The sequence below is a fragment of the Juglans microcarpa x Juglans regia genome, chromosome 5D, assembly GCF_004785595.1.
Source record: "Juglans microcarpa x Juglans regia isolate MS1-56 chromosome 5D, Jm3101_v1.0, whole genome shotgun sequence".
In the NCBI taxonomy this organism is placed as follows: Eukaryota; Viridiplantae; Streptophyta; class Magnoliopsida; order Fagales; family Juglandaceae; genus Juglans; species Juglans microcarpa x Juglans regia.
Window position 1 is genome coordinate 12,787,796 of NC_054602.1, and position 22,005 is coordinate 12,809,800.

General features: G+C 38.4%; 2 protein-coding genes and 1 non-coding gene across 3 annotated transcripts; 1 reads left to right on the forward strand and 2 right to left on the reverse strand.

Moving 5' to 3' along the window:
• Positions 1 to 2,829: 2,829 nt before the first annotated feature.
• LOC121266652 lies at positions 2,830 to 2,936 on the reverse strand. The gene has a single exon (XR_005940873.1). It is a non-coding gene; the product is annotated as a small nucleolar RNA R71 (small nucleolar RNA).
• LOC121265694 lies at positions 2,853 to 7,715 on the forward strand. The gene is made up of 3 exons (XM_041169383.1): positions 2,853 to 4,495; positions 4,577 to 6,586; positions 7,090 to 7,715. Exons 1-3 carry the CDS (start codon positions 2,986 to 2,988, stop codon positions 7,713 to 7,715), a joined length of 4,146 nt encoding a protein of 1,381 aa, XP_041025317.1. The 5' UTR covers positions 2,853 to 2,985.
• A 2,867-nt stretch (positions 7,716 to 10,582) lies between these two features.
• Positions 10,583 to 12,045, reverse strand: LOC121264321 (probable methyltransferase At1g29790). Its single transcript, XM_041167447.1, has one exon. It carries the CDS (start codon positions 11,750 to 11,752, stop codon positions 10,583 to 10,585), a length of 1,170 nt encoding a protein of 389 aa, XP_041023381.1. The 5' UTR covers positions 11,753 to 12,045.
• Between the last annotated feature and the right edge of the window lie 9,960 nt (positions 12,046 to 22,005).

Sequence of the window (22,005 nt, forward strand, 5' to 3'; positions counted from 1 at the left end):
TAGAATATATTTTTTAATATTATTTTTGTTTTAGAATTTAAAAAAGTTGAATTATTTATTTTATTTTATGTGAAGATTTAAAAAAGTTATAATGATAAGATGAGATGAGATGTTTTCTGAAAACAAAAGGCCTCAGTCTTTTACAAGAAGAATTCTCCGCTAACTCGAAAACACCGCCCTCTATTCTCACTAATCTTCTTACCAGGAAAATTAGCCCGCATACTCGGTATCTCTCACTTTATGACCACCCACCAACAAATGCTGGGTCCAACCAACTTATATTCAACAAAAAACACAATACCAACTGGTATTAAATGCATATTAAACTCTACCTGGGAATTTAAATTCATGTTCAGTAAAGCACTATGAAATTCTGCAAATACATACAAAACGGAAGAAGTTCTTTTCTTTACCTCAAATTTCACCTTCATTTTGACACAGGCTTCTTGATAAAGTGTTAAAAATTACATGATTAAGTTGCTAAAATGAACCATATGTTTAACCAAAATATGAATTAAGCACTTAATTATATAGTAAAGTTTAATGCTTGACTCAATGTTAAATTATGACTAATATCTCAAATTTTATTCTAATATTTTTGTTAATAATTGCAGGGCATTGTGGGAAAGTTGTTAAAAATATATGGGTATTCTCGGAATTACCCAACTGACACAGCAACTACAAGGAATGCTTGAAGACTCACGCTATCACACTTTGAACTGAGGGGCAGACATGCGGATAGCAGCTTCCAACAGGCTCTCGCACGCAGTATTGCGTTGCACAGCAGGGGCTGGCTCGAGCAGCTGCACTGCACTGCACAGAAACGCACTCACGCGGACAGAAGCGCACGAAGTGGATCGCAACTCGCAGCAGGCTGGAGCAAAACGCAGGCACTGCAGACGTGAAACGCGGGGAGCTGGAACGAGACTCGGGCTGACTCACGGACGCTCAAAACGCAGGAAAATGGATGCGAAACGGCAGCTGCACTGCACTGCACCGAAACGCACAGCTGAGAGGGCTGAGGGAGGAAGAGAGAGTATAAAGAGAAAGAAAAATTTCATGCGCCGCTCTCGGATTTTTTTGTTTTTATTTTTCGTTTCCGTCTTCCTTTTCCGCAGGATTCTTACTCTGAAACTTTCTTGTTTTTCGATTTTATTTTTCTGCTGCTGGTTCTTCTTCTTCGGCATTTGGGTTTTCAGCACATTTGGAGACTACAGTATTTTCATTTTGCAATTTTTGTTTAGTGCAGTAATTAGTGATGTTGGATTTTAATCTTCTTGAACATTTTGTTAATCTAGAGATGATAGGCTAGATTTTTAGCTTGGGATTCAATGAGTAACTCATGACAATTTGGGGTTGGATTCTCTTCAATATTTAGTGTTTTTAATGATTAACTTGATGGATTATATTTCAATGTGCATCTAGAAAAGATTAGAGTTCTTTGTTCTTGGTTTAGATCAATTGTAGACGTAAAGGCACAATTGATACTTAAACAAGTAACATGATTTTGATGTTTTTCTTTCACTTTTATAAAATTGTCATATAATTTGTCAAGTAGTTTTGTTAGCATAAAAATGGTGGTTCAATGCTATATCATCCGACCATGATTTTCTAGGAATGAAAAAATGGTTGAGAGAAAATGAAAAGAGAAGTAAATCCATCACCAAATTAGTGGGCGAAAATTGCATCCCAAGTGTTTGTTCCATTGCTTCTTACAAGTTTAAGTCAACTCCCGCACATTTTCTTTAAATCTCTTGATTCTTAGCAATTTTAGAAAAATAGATTCACTGTTATTTTCAGCTTTACTATTGCTTGAGCTTCCCGACAATTTCTCTTATAATTCATTCCACGCTCATTTAGTAAATAGCCCCATTTAGGTGTGAATCTAGTTAGCGGTTAAGTTCTAAAATTTATTCTTCTTTTCTTTTTTTTTATTATTTTTTTGTTAATTGCTAACTCATTTAGTTTAATCTTTTCTTATCATTTCAAACTTTCGTGTCATTCCAAACGTTAACATGTTGTCTTGCGAAAATGAAATGTTTGCTAAACTCATTGTCCCTGTGAATTCGATCTTGGGATTTACCCTTGTATTACTTTGACAGCTTCTACGCTTGGAAGTCAAAATTAAAAGCTGATCAAGTTTTTGGCGCCGTTGCCGGGGACAACTGGTGTTTATCAGAGCATTCTCATATTGTTGAGAAGACGTTTGTAGTGCTGTGAACCTCTTCACAGCTTGGGTGACATTTTTCTTTATTTTATTTTACTTTATTTTTTTTTGTGTTTATTTTGCATACTCTTTTATTTTCTGTTCTTGTTTGTATGACTGGTTGGACTAGAGACCAAACTTCTCGGTTGGTTAGGACAGAATCACAAGCATCTTTTACCTCAGCATCACTTTCTCTTGAGTCATCTTCCGACACTAGTAGTACCATGGCTGAAAATGAGAATCATGATCGGGAAGTAGTGAATCAGAATAGGACACTTAGAGATTATTTGCAACCTGTCAGAACTAGCACACCTTCATGTATAATCCAACCTTTGAATGCAAATGCCTTTAACTTCAAACCTGGAATGATTCCATTAATTCCACATTTTCATGGCATGGATTCCGAGAATCCTTACCTTCATATCAAAGAGTTTGAAGAGGTTTGTTCTACATTCATGGACCGAACTTGCACTGAGGAGGTTATTAGACTAAAGTTGTTTCCATTTTCTTTGAAAGATAAGGCTAAAACATGGTTAAATTCATTGAGACCTAGAACCATAGGCACATGGCAAGAAATGCAAACTGAATTTTTGAAGAAATTCTTTCCAATACATAGGACGAATGCACTTAAAAGACAAATCATGAACTTTACCCAAAAAGATTCTGAAACTTTTTATCAAAGTTGGGAAAGATTCAAAGATCTTTTAAATGCTTGTCCTCATCATGGTTATGAAAATTGGCGTTTGATAAGTTTTTTTTATGAAAGTTTGACACCTAAAATGCGCCAATTTGTACAAACCATGTGTAATGGAGAATTTTTTGACAAAGAGCCTGAGGAAGCATTTGAATATTTTGATTACCTTGCTGAAAATGCTCAATCTTGGGACACAACTGATGTGCATGATAGGTCTAGGCAAGTTGAGTCTGGTCATGGAAAATATACTTTGAAAGAAGATGATGATTTGCGTGCTAAATTAACTTTGTTGTCTAGAAAAATGGAAGCTATGGAATTAAAAAAGGTAAATGAAGTGCATGATGTCCATAAAAATTCAGAGAAGTGTAGCATATGTGAGGATCATGGGCATTCAACTAATGAGTGTCCCACGATCCCCGCATTCAAAGAGGTATTGTTAGACCAATCTAATGCTGTAAATATGATACAAAAACCATATTCTGGTCCTTATTCTAATTCTTATAATCCAGGATGGAGAAACCACCCAAATTTTGGGTGGAGGAATGACCAGCAAGTAGCTCCAGCAGCCTTGGCTCCGGGACCCTCTCAACTCGCAATTCAAGCACCTCCAATGCAAAAGAGGGGATTTGAAGAGACAGTACAGCAATTGTCAAACACCTTGCAGCAGTTTATGCAAGGTCAAGCAACAATCAACAATCAAAACTCTCAAGCGATAAATGACATTCGGAGCACACTTACAAAGATGACTACGGCATGGAGCTCTCAAGAGAAAGGAAAACTTCCTGCACAACCTCAACCCAATCCACAAAGTCAGCCACCACAAGGGGCAGTTGAGAGTTCAAATGTGAGGCAAGTGAAGGCGGTCACCACTTTGAGAAATGGTAGGGTAGTGAACATTCCGGCTCAAGGTTCAGACAATGCTGGTAAGGTCTCTAAACCTGTACAAAATGAGGCTGAAAATGGTGAGTTTGAACAAAATGAAACTGAAACTGAAAAGATTTCATGTCCTGTACCTGCTCCTTTTCCTCAAAGATTGGTTCCTCTGCACAAAGACAAACACCAATCTGAAATTTTAGAAATATTCAAGCATGTGAGGATTAATATCCCTTTGTTAGATGCTATTCAACAAATTCCTGCATATGCTAAGTTTCTAAAAGATTTGTGTACGGTTAAAAGAAAATTAAATGTGCAAAAGAAAGCTTTTCTTACTGAGCAGGTCAGTGCCATAATTCAGAGCAATACCCCACCAAAATATAAAGATCCCGGTTCACCAACAATTGCTTGTGTTATAGGAAGTTCAAAAATTGGTCAAGCATTGTTAGATCTTGGTTCAAGTGTGAATTTACTGCCTTATAATGTTTATGAGCAACTTGGTTTGGGGGAATTAAAACCAACTCCTATCATTTTACAACTAGCGGATAGGTCTATCAAAATGCCAAGAGGAGTTGTTGAGGATGTCTTGGTTCAAGTGGATAAATTCTTTTATCCCGTTGATTTTGTTGTGTTGGATGTTCACTTGACACCAAAATCTTCTTTTCAAGCTCCTGTGATTCTTGGGAGACCTTTTCTTGCTACTTCAAATGCATTAATAAATTGTAGGAGTGGTGTTTTAAAGTTGAGTTTTGGGAATATGACCCTTGAACTAAACATTTTCAATATTTGTAGGCAACCTCAAGACTTGGAAGATGTACAAGAAGTGAATTTGTTGGAAAGCATCCTTGAGGAGGAGACTTATTTGGCATACCAGCCCACTAACCTGCTGTTTGAGTTAGAAAATTTTTGTGAACTCCTCCCTGATGACACCCCCATTGATGTTTCTCATGTTTTTAATGCAGAAAATAAATTGGAGACTAAATGGAGGCCAAAGATTGAGCAACTCCCACCGTTGACAGCACATGAAGTTCCAATACTAGAGCTGAAGCCATTGCCAAGTGACTTGAAATATGCATTTTTGGGACCGGACAGCACCTTTCCAGTGGTGATTTCAGCCCAACTCTCTCATGACCAAGAAGGGAAATTGATGGAAGTCTTAAAGCAACACAAAGGTGCCATTGGGTGGAAAATCGCAGATATAAAAGGTATAAATCCTCTTGTGTGCACTCATAGGATTTATTTAGAAGAAAATGCTAAAGTCTCTAGGGAGATGCAAAGGAGATTAAATCCTACCATGAAAGAGGTGGTAAAAACAGAGATTTTGAAATTACTTGACGTGGGAATCATATACCCTATTGCGGACAGCAAGTGGGTAAGTCCCATTCATGTAATACCAAAAAAATCTGGGCTTACCATTGTGAAAAATGAGAAAGATGAACTGATTCCTACTAGGATTTCTACTGGTTGGCGAATGTGTATAGATTATAGGAAGTTGAATGCCGCCACTAGGAAAGATCATTTCCCTTTGCCATTTCTTGATCAAGTGCTAGAAAAAGTTGCGGGTCATGATTTCTATTGCTTTCTTGATGGATATTCTGGTTTTTACCAAATAGAAATAGCCCCCGAAGATCAAGAGAAAACAACTTTTACTTGCCCGTTTGGCACTTTTGCATTTAGAAGAATGCCTTTTGGACTATGTAATGCACCAGCTACTTTCCAAAGATGTATGCTTAGTATTTTCAGTGACATGATTGAAAACTGTTTGGAAATATTCATGGATGATTTTTCAGTGTTTGGCAGTTCTTTTGATACATGTTTGACTAACTTACAAGCTGTTTTAGCCAGGTGTGAAGAGAAGCATTTGCTTCTCAATTGGGAAAAGTGTCATTTCATGGTTCAACAAGGTATAGTTCTTGGTCACATAGTCTCATCAAGAGGTATTGAGGTTGATAAAGCTAAGATTGAACTTATTTCCAAGCTTCCTATACCCAAAACAGTGAAAGAAATCAGATCATTTCTTGGGCATGCTGGGTTTTATAGGCGATTCATTCAAAATTTTAGTTCTATCTCTAAGCCCTTGTGTGAGTTACTTGTGCATAATGTTGCTTTTGAATGGACCTCTTCTTGTCAAGATGCTTTTGATAAGCTGAAAATTTTGCTCACCACAGCCCCTATCATGCAGCCCCCTGTTTGGTCTATTCCTTTTGAGATAATGTGTGATGCTAGCGATGTAGCCATAGGAGCTGTCCTTGGACAGCGTAGAAATAAGTTCCCACATGTCATTTCTTATGCAAGTAGAACTTTAAATGGAGCCCAAAGAAATTATTCTACCACTGAAAAGGAATTGCTTGCTGTAGTTTTTGCATTAGACAAGTTCCGAACTTATATTCTTGGTTCTCCTGTAGTTGTTTTCACTGACCATGCAGCATTAAAGTACTTATTGTCGAAGAAGGATGCTAAACCACGGTTAATCAGATGGATACTTCTTCTACAAGAGTTTGACCTTATCATCAAAGACAAGAAGGGTGCAGAAAACGTGGTTGCCGACCACTTGTCTCGGCTTACATTTGCTGAAAAGGATCACACTATCCCTATCCTTGACACTTTTCCTGATGAACAATTAATGTCAGTTGAAAATTTACCTTGGTTTGCTGACATTGTTAATTTTTTGGTGACAGGACAAACTCCACCCCATTGGAGTGCGCAAGACATACGAAAATTCAAGCATGAGGTGAAGTCATTCTTTTATGATGATCCTTACTTGTTTAAATATTGTTCTGACCAAATCATAAGGAAATGTGTGCCTGATCATGAGATACAAGCTGTTCTTTCTTTTTGTCATAATGAGGCTTGTGGGGGCACTTTTCTGCAAATAAAACCGTTGCGAAAATTTTACAAAGTGGGTTTTATTGGCCGCGTATGTTTAAGGATGCGTATGATTTTTGCAAAACTTGTGAGCCATGTCAAAAACTAGGCACGATCACCAAGAGAAACATGATGCCTTTACAACCCATCTTGGTCATTGAGATTTTTGATTGTTGGGGGATTGATTTTATGGGGCCCTTTCCATCTTCTTTTGGTTATTTGTATATCCTCGTGGCTGTTGATTATGTTTCTAAATGGGTTGAAGCCATTCCCTGTAAAACAAATGACCATAAGATTGTGCTTAAGTTTTTGAAAGAAAACATTTTTGCTAGATTTGGCATGCCTAGAGCTATTATTAGTGATAATGGAACTCATTTTTGCAACAAACCATTTGCTGCCCTCATGAAAAAATATGGTATACACCATAAAATTTCCACTCCATATCACCCACAAACGAATGGGCAAGTTGAATTAGCTAATAGGGAACTTAAGCACATCTTAGAAAAAACAGTCAACCCCAACAGGAAAGATTGGTCTTTAAGGCTTACTGATGCACTTTGGGCTTATAGGACAGCTTTTAAAACCTCTCTTGACATGTCTCCTTATCGCTTGGTATATGGAAAGGCATGTCATCTCCCCGTTGAGCTTGAACATAAGGCATATTGGGCTATTAAACAATTTAATTTTTCTATTGACCATGCTGGTTCTGTGAGAAAATTTCAGATTTCAGAATTGGATGAGCTTAGGCGAGATGCATATGACAATTCCAAATTATCAAAGGAACGCATGAAGGTATTACATGACAAGCACATCCAAAGAAAGAATTTTGAGCCCAATGAGCAAGTCTTACTTTACAATTCCCGCCTCCATATATTTCCAGGCAAATTAAGATCGAGGTGGAGTGGGCCTTATGTAGTTAAGGCTGTGTTTCCATATGGAGCTGTTGAGATTACTAATCCTCAAAATGGAAACACCTTCAAAGTTAATGGCCAACGACTTAAACATTTTTTGGCAAAACTTTCACATGAGGATGCTTCCATTCCTTTGGAAGATCCCACTTATTCTCAGGGTCCTTAGCTCATTTTTGTTTTGATTTTTTTTTTCTTTTCTCTTCTTTTCCTTTTTATTTTTTCTGTTTTTATTTGTTTCAGTTCTATGTTTTTTTTCCTTTTTCTTTTTCTTTAGTATATCTTTTCAGGATCAGCACTGTTTATTCCTTTATGGTTTCATTTTTACGTTCATAATCCTTTCAGCCATCTCAGGTATTTTCCTTCGACCCTATTTTCTTTCATCCCTCGTTTTATTCATGATTTGCATTGAGGACACTGCCCATTTTTAGTTGGGGGTAAGAGAGCCTTCTACCGTTAGTCTCTCAAGATTAATAATTGTGGGGTCTGAATATTTGTTGCCACCAAGCTATTATTTTCACACTTCTCTACTTAAGATCAGATAGTTGCAGTTTTGGGCTACACTAATTCCCATTGGTTGGTTTTAAGTTTGACACTTGACCTTGTGATATGTCTTAGCAACTCAAACTTGGGAAAGTTATTCCAAAGCTATTGATTGATGACCTTAATTGACACAAGCAGATACTTTTTGTGGTTTGTTTGATGACAATCAGTGGTTTCTTCTAAGCAACTAGCAAGAACTACAATGAACCATATCTTAATAGCTTAGGAAAAGTGAAAAAAAAAAAAAAAAAAAAAAAAAAAAAAAAAAAAAAAAAAAGCACATGAGAAAAGGGGCAAGCTAGAGATCATGCACAAAAAAAAAAAAAAAAAAAAAAAAAAAAAAAAAAAAAGGTTGTGCAAGTACATTGGAAAAGGCTGCCTATCACCGGGATCTATATATATAAAAAAAAAAAAAAAAAAAAAAAGGGTCTTTTAAAGTGTGATAGCGTGAAAGCCGCTAATGTAATGGTTTTGAATTGGAGTGAAGACCTTTTGGTTTTTCTTGTAAAAGTTGTTAGGGTGAAACTATTGTGAGAAATCTTGAAACTAACAAATAGAAATCTGTCACACACTTGGTGCACTCAAAGATCTTCAGCTTAAGTACATTTCCCTTGTTTGAGCTCTTGAGAATTTTATAAGCTTTTGTGTTGAGCTAAAACTAGACTTGACTCTATTCTAATGCCCATGATTTCAATATGATTGATCTTTTGTAGAGATTTTTGAATTTAGTACCTCAGACTTGGATCCTACAATATTTTTATCGCATTATTTGCTAGAGACTAGCAAAAAGCTAGTTGGGGGGTGTGATAAAGTGTTAAAAATTACATGATTAAGTTGCTAAAATGAACCATATGTTTAACCAAAATATGAATTAAGCACTTAATTATATAGTAAAGTTTAATGCTTGACTCAATGTTAAATTATGACTAATATCTCAAATTTTATTCTAATATTTTTGTTAATAATTGCAGGGCATTGTGGGAAAGTTGTTAAAAATATATGGGTATTCTCGGAATTACCCAACTGACACAGCAACTACAAGGAATGCTTGAAGACTCACGCTATCACACTTTGAACTGAGGGGCAGACATGCGGATAGCAGCTTCCAACAGGCTCTCGCACGCAGTATTGCGTTGCACAGCAGGGGCTGGCTCGAGCAGCTGCACTGCACTGCACAGAAACGCACTCACGCGGACAGAAGCGCACGAAGTGGATCGCAACTCGCAGCAGGCTGGAGCAAAACGCAGGCACTGCAGACGTGAAACGCGGGGAGCTGGAACGAGACTCGGGCTGACTCACGGACGCTCAAAACGCAGGAAAATGGATGCGAAACGGCAGCTGCACTGCACTGCACCGAAACGCACAGCTGAGAGGGCTGAGGGAGGAAGAGAGAGTATAAAGAGAAAGAAAAATTTCATGCGCCGCTCTCGGATTTTTTTGTTTTTATTTTTCGTTTCCGTCTTCCTTTTCCGCAGGATTCTTACTCTGAAACTTTCTTGTTTTTCGATTTTATTTTTCTGCTGCTGGTTCTTCTTCTTCGGCATTTGGGTTTTCAGCACATTTGGAGACTACAGTATTTTCATTTTGCAATTTTTGTTTAGTGCAGTAATTAGTGATGTTGGATTTTAATCTTCTTGAACATTTTGTTAATCTAGAGATGATAGGCTAGATTTTTAGCTTGGGATTCAATGAGTAACTCATGACAATTTGGGGTTGGATTCTCTTCAATATTTAGTGTTTTTAATGATTAACTTGATGGATTATATTTCAATGTGCATCTAGAAAAGATTAGAGTTCTTTGTTCTTGGTTTAGATCAATTGTAGACGTAAAGGCACAATTGATACTTAAACAAGTAACATGATTTTGATGTTTTTCTTTCACTTTTATAAAATTGTCATATAATTTGTCAAGTAGTTTTGTTAGCATAAAAATGGTGGTTCAATGCTATATCATCCGACCATGATTTTCTAGGAATGAAAAAATGGTTGAGAGAAAATGAAAAGAGAAGTAAATCCATCACCAAATTAGTGGGCGAAAATTGCATCCCAAGTGTTTGTTCCATTGCTTCTTACAAGTTTAAGTCAACTCCCGCACATTTTCTTTAAATCTCTTGATTCTTAGCAATTTTAGAAAAATAGATTCACTGTTATTTTCAGCTTTACTATTGCTTGAGCTTCCCGACAATTTCTCTTATAATTCATTCCACGCTCATTTAGTAAATAGCCCCATTTAGGTGTGAATCTAGTTAGCGGTTAAGTTCTAAAATTTATTCTTCTTTTCTTTTTTTTTATTATTTTTTTTGTTAATTGCTAACTCATTTAGTTTAATCTTTTCTTATCATTTCAAACTTTCGTGTCATTCCAAACGTTAACATGTTGTCTTGCGAAAATGAAATGTTTGCTAAACTCATTGTCCCTGTGAATTCGATCTTGGGATTTACCCTTGTATTACTTTGACAGCTTCTACGCTTGGAAGTCAAAATTAAAAGCTGATCACTTCTGCAAAAGCGCGGTCAAGTAAACCTCCGCGTTCTTCGAATTGGCCTTATTCCCTGTTGCCCACTTCACCTTCTTGTACCCCAATTTCCCAATCAACGGCGCATAAAGCTTGTCAAGATCCACCCCTTTGCTAAAGAAATGATCCAACAACAGGTAACCTCCACCTCTCAACACTCTATCAACGTCGTAAAGCAAGAACTCCATCGCCGTCAACGGTATCCATCTATTCACGGCGTGGCCGCAACGCACCAGATCCACCACCCCGTCGAACACCGGGAACCTCTGCTGCAGTGGCACGTGTAGCGGCACCAGCCCCCTCAGCGCCACGACCTCGTTGTACGGCGCGCCGAGATTCATCGTCGTTGTCACGATGGTCACATTGTAAAGCTTCATTCTTGCCGCGAAAGTCCCGGTACCGCCACCGACATCGATGCCGAGACGGAGCACAGAGTTTGCTGCCTTGGCAATATGCAACAGTTGTAGGACCGGGAGGTCAAGTTCGTCGTTGTAGCTCATGAATCGAGTGGCTTCCCCAGAGAGGTTGAAACCCAGTTTCGGGTTGGAGCGCACGAGGCAGCTGAAGCTTTTGCAATTGTACTTATGCCAGATAACGTTTTGGTCCGGCAGCGAAGGTGCAAACGAGTTGTGGGAAAGAGACGACGTGGGTTTTGGTGGGGTTTTGGAGAAGCACCGACGGCGAGGGAGTGGGTGGCAGCCATGCAGGATGAGTGATTCCGCGAGCTCGTCGGAATCTGGAGGGCAGGGAGAGAATGGTGTATAGTCCATATATCGATGGAGGAGGTCAGGGTGGTTGTGGCAAGATGTGGCGATGGGCGAGAGTTGGGAGTGGAGGAGGAGATCCGGTGGGGAAGTGGTGGTGAAGACGGCGGCTTTAGTGGAGGAATCTGCGGCGGAGGGTGGGAGGCGTGTGAGGTGGTTGATGGTGGCGCGTATGGTGTTGAGCTGGTGGAGAAGGTGGTCAGGGACAGGTACTGGAGCGGGGGGCTTCTTAGTGGTTTGAATCGTGGAGGAGAGATGGTAGAGGGAAAGGATATTGGTGGCCACCATGGTCAGGAGAAGCAGCATGTTCAGACCCATGGTGAAACCCATCTTTGGCTTTGCCTTGGGCTCTGCACTGCTGCCTGGCCTTCGCTGTCTATCCATATTAATATGTACTTAAGATTGTTCTTGCATCTAGGTTTGACTCTCCGTCTGACTAATCAGTGCAGCAAGTTTTTGCTATGCAGATTTGGAGTTCTGATACTATGTGGCAGGACTTATGGTGTCATGTCTTGTTTTTCTCTTATAGCCGTTGGATTGTATCGTTGTGGGGCCTGGGAATCTATCCGCTCACTAGGTTTGATGCAAATCTGGTAGATTTTGTTGGGATGCAGCAGGAAGAAAGTCAAAGTCCGATGAATGGATCGGCAATTAGGACACTCTTGGCCTTGGTTCTACTTACTTCTGTGCAGACAAAGCATAAAATTTAATTTAATTTAATTTGATAGATGCAAAAGAAAAGGGGGAAATACAACCGGGGGGGCAGAGGTACGTACGTGAATTAGGGACCAAGTTGTTATTTGTTTTGGTGTGATTTGGATTTGAAAATGAATTAAGATAGATTGTGAATAGTAATGAAATTGGTTATGAATAATAATAAAATTTATGAGTTAAATTGATAAAAAGTAATAAATAATAATGAGATGAGTTAAAATGAGTTGAGATAGATTACGAATACAAATCTCTCCTTGCGATTAGTCGGGATATGGATATTTTATTGTTTACAGTTAAGAAATACCATGTTTCTAGGTGTTTTTGTCTTCACCGAAAGGGGCTCACGGGATCTTGTCTTCACCTTCAATCATTCTCTACCATTCGAACAATGGAATCTAACATCCTAAACAGTACTATAATAAGAGAAATGCTTTAATGATAAAGAATATTACACAAAAATAAATTAGATGAAATTACGCTTAGTTTAAAAAATTCATTTTATGATTGTAATACTTCTCTTACTATAAAGATCTCTACCCTCAATCTTTAATGCTCTGATAAAGTTTACATTTTGTCGAGGGCGGTTATTATTCAAATAATAATGTTAGATATAAATTATAAATAAATAAATCTCTTACAAGTCTTTTAAAAATATAAATCCTATTAACAAAGAATAACTTTTTATAATTTTTTAAGATGGAGTTTATTTTTTAAAAACAATTTAAACAAGACTTAACTATTTGAAAAATTTGTGTCCAAATGCTTCCTCACATGAGCAACACTGTATACATAGGGAAAAGCTTTCATCGAGTCATATCACCGCACCTTACATCGTACCATTATCTAATGATAGCTCGATCTCCCACTTCAAATCAAGTATGGTTAGAAAGCTTCCAATATTTTCTAACGTTTATATTTTTTATAATCCCAATTCGATCAACCTTTTCTAGAAGTGCAAGATTAAACAATAGCAAATTCCATACTCCTAACCCACCTTCAACGATAAAAACTCATACATGTGCCCAAGTTACTCAGAGAAATTTGAACTCTTCATTACTTTCGAGTTAGTTAGCCATCATTCAATTTTTAAAATCACTCCATCTCTTTTTTTATTGGCCACTACTGAAGTGGCCCCAACGTCAAGCCAAGATACTTCATTAAGTAACTATGAAATTTTGTGACCTGAAATCTCAGCCAAACTATCGATACTGTTACCCCATTATGTTACCATTAATTCATCATATTGTCAAATTATCACACCCCATTGCCATCAACACAGAATGCTAGCCACTAGATTTTGCCAAATTAACTTTCAACACAGTATAAGATAAAGCTAGTTTGGAGTGTAAATTGAAAAGTGAAAAATATGTAATAATGTATGAGAAAACTTATGGTCCATGAATTTTAACATAAGGGTAATGTTACGTACAAGTTTCAAATAGACAAATCACATGCAAACTCTTTGTAAAAAAGTAGGTCCCATTAGTAAAGAATAATTTTTTTAAAAATATTCATTGCCTCCTCAGACGTCCCGAATCCCCTCCCCCTTCCCTTGGAAACCCTAATCCTTCCCCCTTTCTCTTTTGAGGCCCTGAATCCCTTCCCCAGAATGAAGGACTCCCTTTGAAACCCATTATTGATTCACGAAACCCATTCTACCAACACGACCGACTGAGCTTCAAAACCCATTCTTGATCCATGACCAATTAAGCTTGAAACCCTTTGCAGTTCACTTTTTAAACCCATTCTTGATTCATCGTGTTTATGAAATCCTTCTGGCAGGTAGGTCAATCATTTTGTCTTTGTAGTTCATTTCCACAAATTCTGTTATTTTTTAATTTCTTAATATTTGAACTATTTGGAGCTTAGAAAGCTAGTGTAGGAGTGAATTAATTGGATAAACAAGCAAATAGGTAGGTATGAATTAATTAGTTCTATTTATTGTTGAAGGTAATATATTTGACAATATGTTTTACTCAAAGCAGGTATCATGTTGGAATATGCTTGTTCAATGTTGGGACATATGTGATTTATATATGTAACTTCGATGGTTTTCACTCTTCTATGTTTTTGGAAGATCTCATATAGAGTAAATCTTATAACCGGTCCATCCAACATATCCAAAATAATAGCCCTCCAATATTTGAATGACACGTAGGTTTCACAAATTAATTTTAACGTGGACGCACTCAGGGGATTGAAGTTTGTTCCCCTCTCCCCTCTCTCACAGAATCGCTGGACAACATTCTCGCACGATAAGGTGAAACGCACTGCTTCGCCTCCCTCTCGCACGGCATCGCCCCTCTCTCGCGACGGTCAATCGAGAGTCAATAGACCTCTCCCTGGACCAAAACCTCGAAGCCCCCTGATTTTCTTGACTCCTGTCTCTTTCGAAGGCGAGACATTTTACCAGTTGTCGTCGACGACGACATAGCCCTCAAACATGCCAAATTCCTAAATTCATCTGTGATATCTATTTTGTCTTTAGCTTCTATTCGATTTTAATTACCAACTGCTATAGTAAATGCAACTTTTGTTTTGAACGTGAAGATGAGGGTCCCACTTTTAATTACCAATTGCTATAGGCAGTGTGTGAATAACTTTTGAAGATGCTCTCTATTTTTTTCTCTTGGATACTTGACTTGAATTTTCTGCAATGTTGGATTCTTGACGTTCTTGAAATTTGGGTAATCTTTTACTAGTCAGAAAGCTTTGCTTTGTTCGTTGCTTGGAATTTCTTGTTATCAATTATTATAGGCGAAGTTGGCGATTGGGATGGTGGGCGACGGACTAGTGGCAGCAGAACTGATGGTCTAGGTGTAGGCAAAGAATGGTGCGAAATCAATGTGGGCGAATGACTGAGACGACGGAACTGATGCATAGCGGAAGTGGTGTCGTGCGGCAGTGCAAAGAGACATAAATTTAAGGGGGCTATTGGCGACGGAAAGCTTCAGTGAAATGGGGCGTATTCTGCTTTTGTGAGATACAATGTAGTGTGTCTGGGCTATTGTTATTTTGGTGAAATTTCTGACGTGGCAGAAGCAGAGAGGGAGGCTGTTATACCCACAATTTCGGTTGGATCGCTTCAAAGCGGAACTGTCTCATATATGTGTGTGTGTGTGTGTGTTGTGCGCACACGCGCGCATGTTCACATAAATCCAATGCATGGTGAATCAGTCCTCAAATGAAGAGTTCAAAGTTAGTACAATATTTTTCTTGAGCTATTTTTCTACTTGAACGGAAAGGAGCTTAGGAAGTTGGTATAGAAATAATTAATTGGATAAGCTTTTTTTTTTTTTTTTTTTAAGCAATTAATTGGATAAGCTGGTTTTGAGGTTCAAGCCCCACACCAGCATGCATGTTTGCAGTTTAGTTAGATACAATAGTAATTAACCATAATATTGATTATGCAGTGAGGACGAGTGTAACATACGAACCCAAATAGGATTTAAGATCAGTTTTTTTTTAAAAAAAAATTTATTTCATTTTTTATTTTTTATTTATCTATTTTTATTTTTATTCTTATTATTTTCAAAATTTGACAATTAATTAGATTAAAAGGGTTTGTATTTCAATAGGAAGTTTCCTTATCGACATAGTTATCCCTTAGTTTTCAGTTTGAATAGATTCCTAGATTTAAACCAATACCCAACTTCAAACCTTAGCATATCTCCTGAGGACTCACGCCACTTCCCTTTCCATCGTATATAAGAATCCCACGAAACCCTCTGAATTAGACACAAAATACCTGGAGGAAGAACTCACTCTCGCATAGCTTAGTCCTCTGCCTAGCCACCGCCGATCACCCCAGGACATCAGAGCACCACCCATGGTGCCAGAACTGACGGCAATCCTAGTCTCGTCGCACTCACTCCCTCAAGTAAGCCACTATCGTTGCACTCACCCTTGCTCCCTTTCGGTAATTGAGTTTTCAGTTCCATCTCTTTAACTCCCTCTCTGTGTCACAACACCCTGACTAGAGGAGCCACTGTTGCGTTGCCAGCCACCCTTAAACACCCAGAGCCACCTTCGGACCCAACCACCTCTCTCGATGAGTATCGCACAACACCTCCCCCCTCACAAACTTCTCTCAGACTTGTGTATTCTGCCTTGATGTTAAAATGGGCCTTGGACTCTACCCATTCGACCTGGTAACAGTATTCGTGTGAAAGCTAAACTCTCAGATGGGCTTTGTCTTATACTAGGCCCAATCCTTTTTCCTTTTAGCAATGCTTAGGAGTTAATTAGGTTATTATGTTTTAACTATTTCAAATTTATCTTTAGCAGTATTTTAATTTACATATGTTTACATGATAAAACCTGAAATTTCAGATTTAGTTTTACACTATTTATCTAGCAAATTTATATTAAACTCAATTATACTACTAAGTTATTTATTCATGATTAATTATTTATTAAAAGTATTCATTAATTTTGCATGGAAACAAGATAACTACCTTGTTAAATTCCAAATTTTGTATTTAATCACGTAAAGAACGACAAATTCCAGGGTCGGTTGCACCCTAAACCAGTTTACACAACATCATTCTCCAACTTTTGACGCAAGGCAGAAGCACTTGATGCGAAAAGTTGGATCAAAAGAATTAAGAAGATTTTCATGGCTCTTTTATGTACTGATGAACAGAAAGTGGAATATGCCACTTATGTGCTGGCAGATGAGGCGGATGAGTGGTGGACCTCTACACGGGAACTACTACAGCTCGAACTTGGCGAGGGGGTACCCATCACTTGGGATCGTTTCAAGCGGACATTTTTGGACTAATACTTTTCCCTAGCACTCTGTGATGCAAAAGCTAGGCAGTTTATTGACCTAGTACAGAGAACCATGAAAGTGGAACGCTATGTCATGACATTTGTGGCATTATCGAAGTTTGCAAGTTATCTAGTTTCGAATGAGGAAAAGAAATGCAAAAAGTTTGAACAGGGCTTGCATCCAAGAATTTGAAGTCACCTGATACCCTTGAGGATTCGTAACTTCACCGATTTGGTTACATGAGCCACTTTGATAGAAAAAGACATGAGGGTGAATATGGAACTATTCAATCAAAGGAAACACCAACAACCACTACCTGAGTCCAATAGAAACAAGAAGCCTGCCCTCAGCTACCGGCCACAATCACCTCAGAGTATTCTAACGAATCCAGTTTGCAAGAATTGCAGAAAACGACATCAAGAAAACTACTTAGTGGGCCATAATGTTTGCTTTAGGTGTGGGCAACCAAACCATATAGCTTGAGATTGCCCAAGGAGCACGCTGTCTCCAACTACAGAGGGTGGCCAGAAGGCTACCGCCCTAGCCAGGGTTTTTGCCCTTACTCTAGGAGTTGCTGAGGCATCTAATGATGTGGTTACAAGTACCCTTTCCTTATTTTCTCGTTATGATACTGTTTTGTTTGACCCGGGTGCCACACACTCTTTTATAGCACGTGATTATGCTTGTTTGGATGTAAGAGTACTAGAAAGTCTTGATTGTTCCCTATCTGTTGCAACGCCTATCGATGAGCACATAATTTGCGACACCATACTTAAGAATTGCTCTATAGATATTAGTGGGAGGCACCTCCCAGCAGACTTGGTAGTATTTGAGATGTTAGGGTTTGATATAATCTTGGGAATGGACTGATTATCTCGAAATCATGCTCGCATAGATTGTTTTAAAAAGGAAGTAGTTTTCAAACCCCTGGGCAAAGAAGAATTCAGCCTTTGTGCAGAAAGACGAAACGCCCCATCTTGATTGATCTTGGCCTTGCAAGTGACTAGATTACTAAGACAAGGATGCTCTGAGTTCCTAGCTAGTCTTGTAACACCACTTGCAAAGGGACCTAAACTTGAAGATATTCCCATTGTCAGGAAATTTTCAGATGTGTTTTCGGATGATCTTCTAGGGTTGCCTCCAGACCAAGAGGTTGATTTCTCAATTGACCTCCTACCAGGGATGGCACCTATATCAAAGGCACATACTGTATGGCTCCAGTAGAGTTAATGAGCATAAGGAGCAATTGCAGGAGTTGTTGGAGAAGGGTTATATTCGCCCTAGTGTGTCACCAAGTGGCGCACCAATCCTTTCTGTGAAAAAGAAGGATGGTTCAATGCGACTCTGCATTGATTATCGAGAACTGAATCAGGTGACAATTAAGAACAAATACCCCTTCCAAGAATTGATGATTTGTTCGACCAATCATGTCATTCGGTTTAACGAACGCCCCCGCAGCTTTCATGGACATGATGAACAGAGTGTTCAGGGAGTATGTTGATCAGTTTGGTGTTGTTTTTATCGAAGATATTCTCATCTACTCAAAAAGCCAAGCAGATCATGAATGACACTTGAGGGATGTGTTGTAGATATTAAGAAAGCAGCAGTTGTTCGCAAAATTCAAGAAGTGTGATTTATGGTTGCAAGAGATTACCTTTTTGGGGCATGTCGTGTCAAAAGAATGAATTTTAGTAGACCTAGCGAAAATTTAAGTAGTTGTGAAATGGGCCAAGCCAACCAATGTGAATGAAGTCAGAAGTTTCTTAGGTCTTACAGGATATTACAAAAGGTTTGTTGAGGGATTCTCAAGTATCGTAGCCCCGATGACTAAGCTAACGAGGAAAAACAAGAAGTTTTTGTGGATTGAAAACTGTGAAAGAAGCTTTCAAGAGCTGAAGAAGAGACTAGTGATAGCACATGTACTCACTATTCCCTCGGGCAATACAACAACTCAATAGTTATGAAGAGAATTATCTGACACATGATTTAGAGCTTGCAGTTGTTGTGTTCGCCTTGAAGTTATGAAGACACTATATTTAAGGGGAAAAGTGCGAGATTTATACAGACCATAAAAGCCTAAAGTATTTCTTTACTCAGAGAGACTTGAATATGAGATAGTGCAGATGGTTAGAACTTCTGAAAGATTACGATTGCAACATCAACTACCATCTGGGTAAAGCTAATGTAGTGGCAGATGCTTTAAGTTGGAAGTCGTCCTCCGGTACTCTTGCTACTATGTATACCCCACAGAAGCATATTTTACTGGATATGGAGCAGGCAGGGATAAAGATGGTTATGGATACACAGGCGCAATTGAGTGGTTTGACCTTGGGATCGTCGTTGATAGACCGAATAAAGGCTACCCAAACTGATGATTCAGACTTAGTGAAGATCAAAGGAGAGGTTCAAGAAGACAAAAGGCCCAAAATTACAGTATCAGAGAATGGCACCTTAAGGTTCAAGGGAAGAATATGCGTTCCGAATGTTAAGGAAATTAGAGAGGTAATCTTGAGAGAGGCTCACCTCTCACTCTATACCGTTCACCTAAGTAGTACTAAGATATATAGAGATTTGAAGCAATAGTTCTGGTGGAGCGGTATGAAGCACTAGATAGCTAGCAACGTGGCTCAGTGTTTAACTTGCCAACAGGTCAAGGCAGAGCATCCGAGGCCTTCCGAGTTATTACATCCACTCCCTATACCTGTTTGGACGTGAAATGAAATTGGTACAGATTTTGTGTCGGGATTTCCTAAGGCACTAGGAGGTCAAGATGTAGCTTGGGTAACATCGACAGATTGTCAAAGATAGCTCACTTCATACCGATTCAAATAACGTATTCTATAAACAAGTTGGTGGAACTGTATGTACGCGAAATCATCAGATTGCACGGAATCCCCTCTGAGATTGTGTCGAAGAGGGACACCCATTTCACTTCAACATTCTAGAGGAGTGTACAGAAATAGTTAGGGACAGAGTTGACTTACAATACAGCCTTCCACCCCCAGATAGATGGACAGTCAGAGAGGACAATACAAATATTGGAGGACATTCTTAGAGCATGTGTTACAGATTTCAAAGGTAGTTGGGTTAAATACCTACCCTTGATTGAGTTCGTGTACAATAATAGTTACCAAGAGAGCATTTAGGTGGCACCATATGAAGTTCTTTACGACCGCACGTGTCGATCACCCCTCTATTGAGACGAAGTGGGAGAACATAGAATCCTTGGGCAGGAGATTATTCAGGATATGCATGAGAAGGTAGCAATCATCCGGAAGAAGCTTGCCATTGCACAACAATGACAAAAAAAGTATGCAAATCAGAGGTGTCGAGAGTTTCAATTTGAAGTAGGAAGCAAAGTATTCTTAAAAATAGCGCCGATGAAGGGAATTATGAGATTTGGAAATAAAGGTAAGCTGAGTCCAAGGTTTGTGGGCCCTTACGATGTACTAGAAAGGATTGGAGCTACAGCATCCATGTTGGCCCTCCCATCACAATTATTAGCTATTCATAATGTTTTCCATGACTCCATGCTTCGAGAGTATATTCCGGACACTACACACGTACTAGAATACGAACCTCTCCAAGTCCGCGAGGATCTCACCTATTAGGAGCTTCCAATAGGAATTCTTGCGCAAAAGGCTCAAATACTCCACAAGAAGACCATTCCGAGGGTCAAAGTGCTTTGGAGCAACCACACAGAAAAAGAGGCCACTTGGGAACTAGAAGGGGACATGAGGATCAAATATTCATACTTATTTTATTAAGGTACGTATCTTGAGGACGAGATTTTTCGTAAGGGGTGGAGATTGTAACATACGAACCCAAATAGGACTTAAGATCAATTTTTGTTTTATTTCATTTTTTAATTATTATTTATCTATTTTTATTCTTATTCTTATTATTTTCAAATTTTGACAATTAATCAGATTAAAAGGGTTTGTATTAGGAAGTTTCCTTATCGACATAGTTATCTCTTAGTTTCCAGTTTGAATAGATTCCTAAATTTAAACCAATACCCAACTTCAAACCTTAGCATATCTCCTGAGGACTCTCGTCATTTCCCTCTCCATCGTCTATAAGAATTCCATGAAACCCTCTGAATTAAACACACAAAATACTTGGAGGAAGAACTCACTCTCGCATAGCTTAGTCCTCTGCCCAGCCACCGCCAATCATGCCAAGAAATCAGAGCACCACCCATAATGCCAGAAACTACCAGCCATCCTAGTCTCGTCACACCCATTCCCTTAGGTAAGCCACTGTCATCGCACTCACCCTTCCTCCCTCTTGGTAATTGAGTTTTCAGTTCCATCTCTCTAATTCCCTCTCTACGTCGCACCACACTGACTAGAGGAGCTGCTATTGAGTTGCCAACCACCCTCAACACCTAGAGCCACCTCTCTCGGTGAGTATTGCATGACACCTCCCCTCTCACAAACTTCTCTCAGACTTGTGTATTCTGCCTTGATGTTAAAGTGGGCCTTAGGCCTTGGGCTCTGAGGCCCATTCGGCCTTGTAACTTTATTCTTGTGAGAGCTAAACTCTTAGATGGGCTTTGTCTTGTACTAGGCCCAATCCTAATTCCTTTCAGCACCTTATGTTAGTAGGCTGAAATCCTTTGTATTATATTGACAATGCTTAGGAGTTAATTAGGTTATTATGTTTTAACTATTTCAAATTTATCTTTAGCAGTATTTTAATTTATATATTTTTACATGATAAAACCTGAAATTTCAGATTTAGTTTTACACTATTTATCTAGCAGATTTATATTAAACTTAATTATACTACTAAGTTATTTATTCAAGATTAATTATATATTACAAGTATTCATTAATTTTACATGGAAACAAGATAACTACTATGTTAAATTCTCAATTTTGTATTTAATTAGTAAAGAACCATGGCACGTTTATCTAGAAAATTAGTAACATCAAGTACCTCGTATAGGTAACACTCTACAAGTTGGAAATTAGGAAGCAGTGCTAAGAGATAAATAGTATGATCATATAATTACATGCATATTGTAAATATTATTGTTATGTATGAAAATATGATGTTACCTACACTACACTGAGAGCCAAGTCAAGGTTAGATCTCTTTTATGATCTTTGATAGATTATAACATTATGCTTGTATGTGTGGA

Coding starts and splice junctions, on each gene's coding strand:
- LOC121264321 (XM_041167447.1), bottom strand. CDS start 11,752: ATGGATAGACAGCGAAGGCCAGGCAGCAGTGCAGAGCCCAAGGCAAAG.
- LOC121265694 (XM_041169383.1), top strand. CDS start 2,986: ATGCGCCAATTTGTACAAACCATGTGTAATGGAGAATTTTTTGACAAA. Junction 4,496..4,576: donor TTCAAATGCATTAATAAATT/GTAGGAGTGGTG, acceptor GGCAACCTCAAG/ACTTGGAAGATGTACAAGAA. Junction 6,587..7,089: donor GAAATGTGTGCCTGATCATG/AGATACAAGCTG, acceptor CATATCACCCAC/AAACGAATGGGCAAGTTGAA.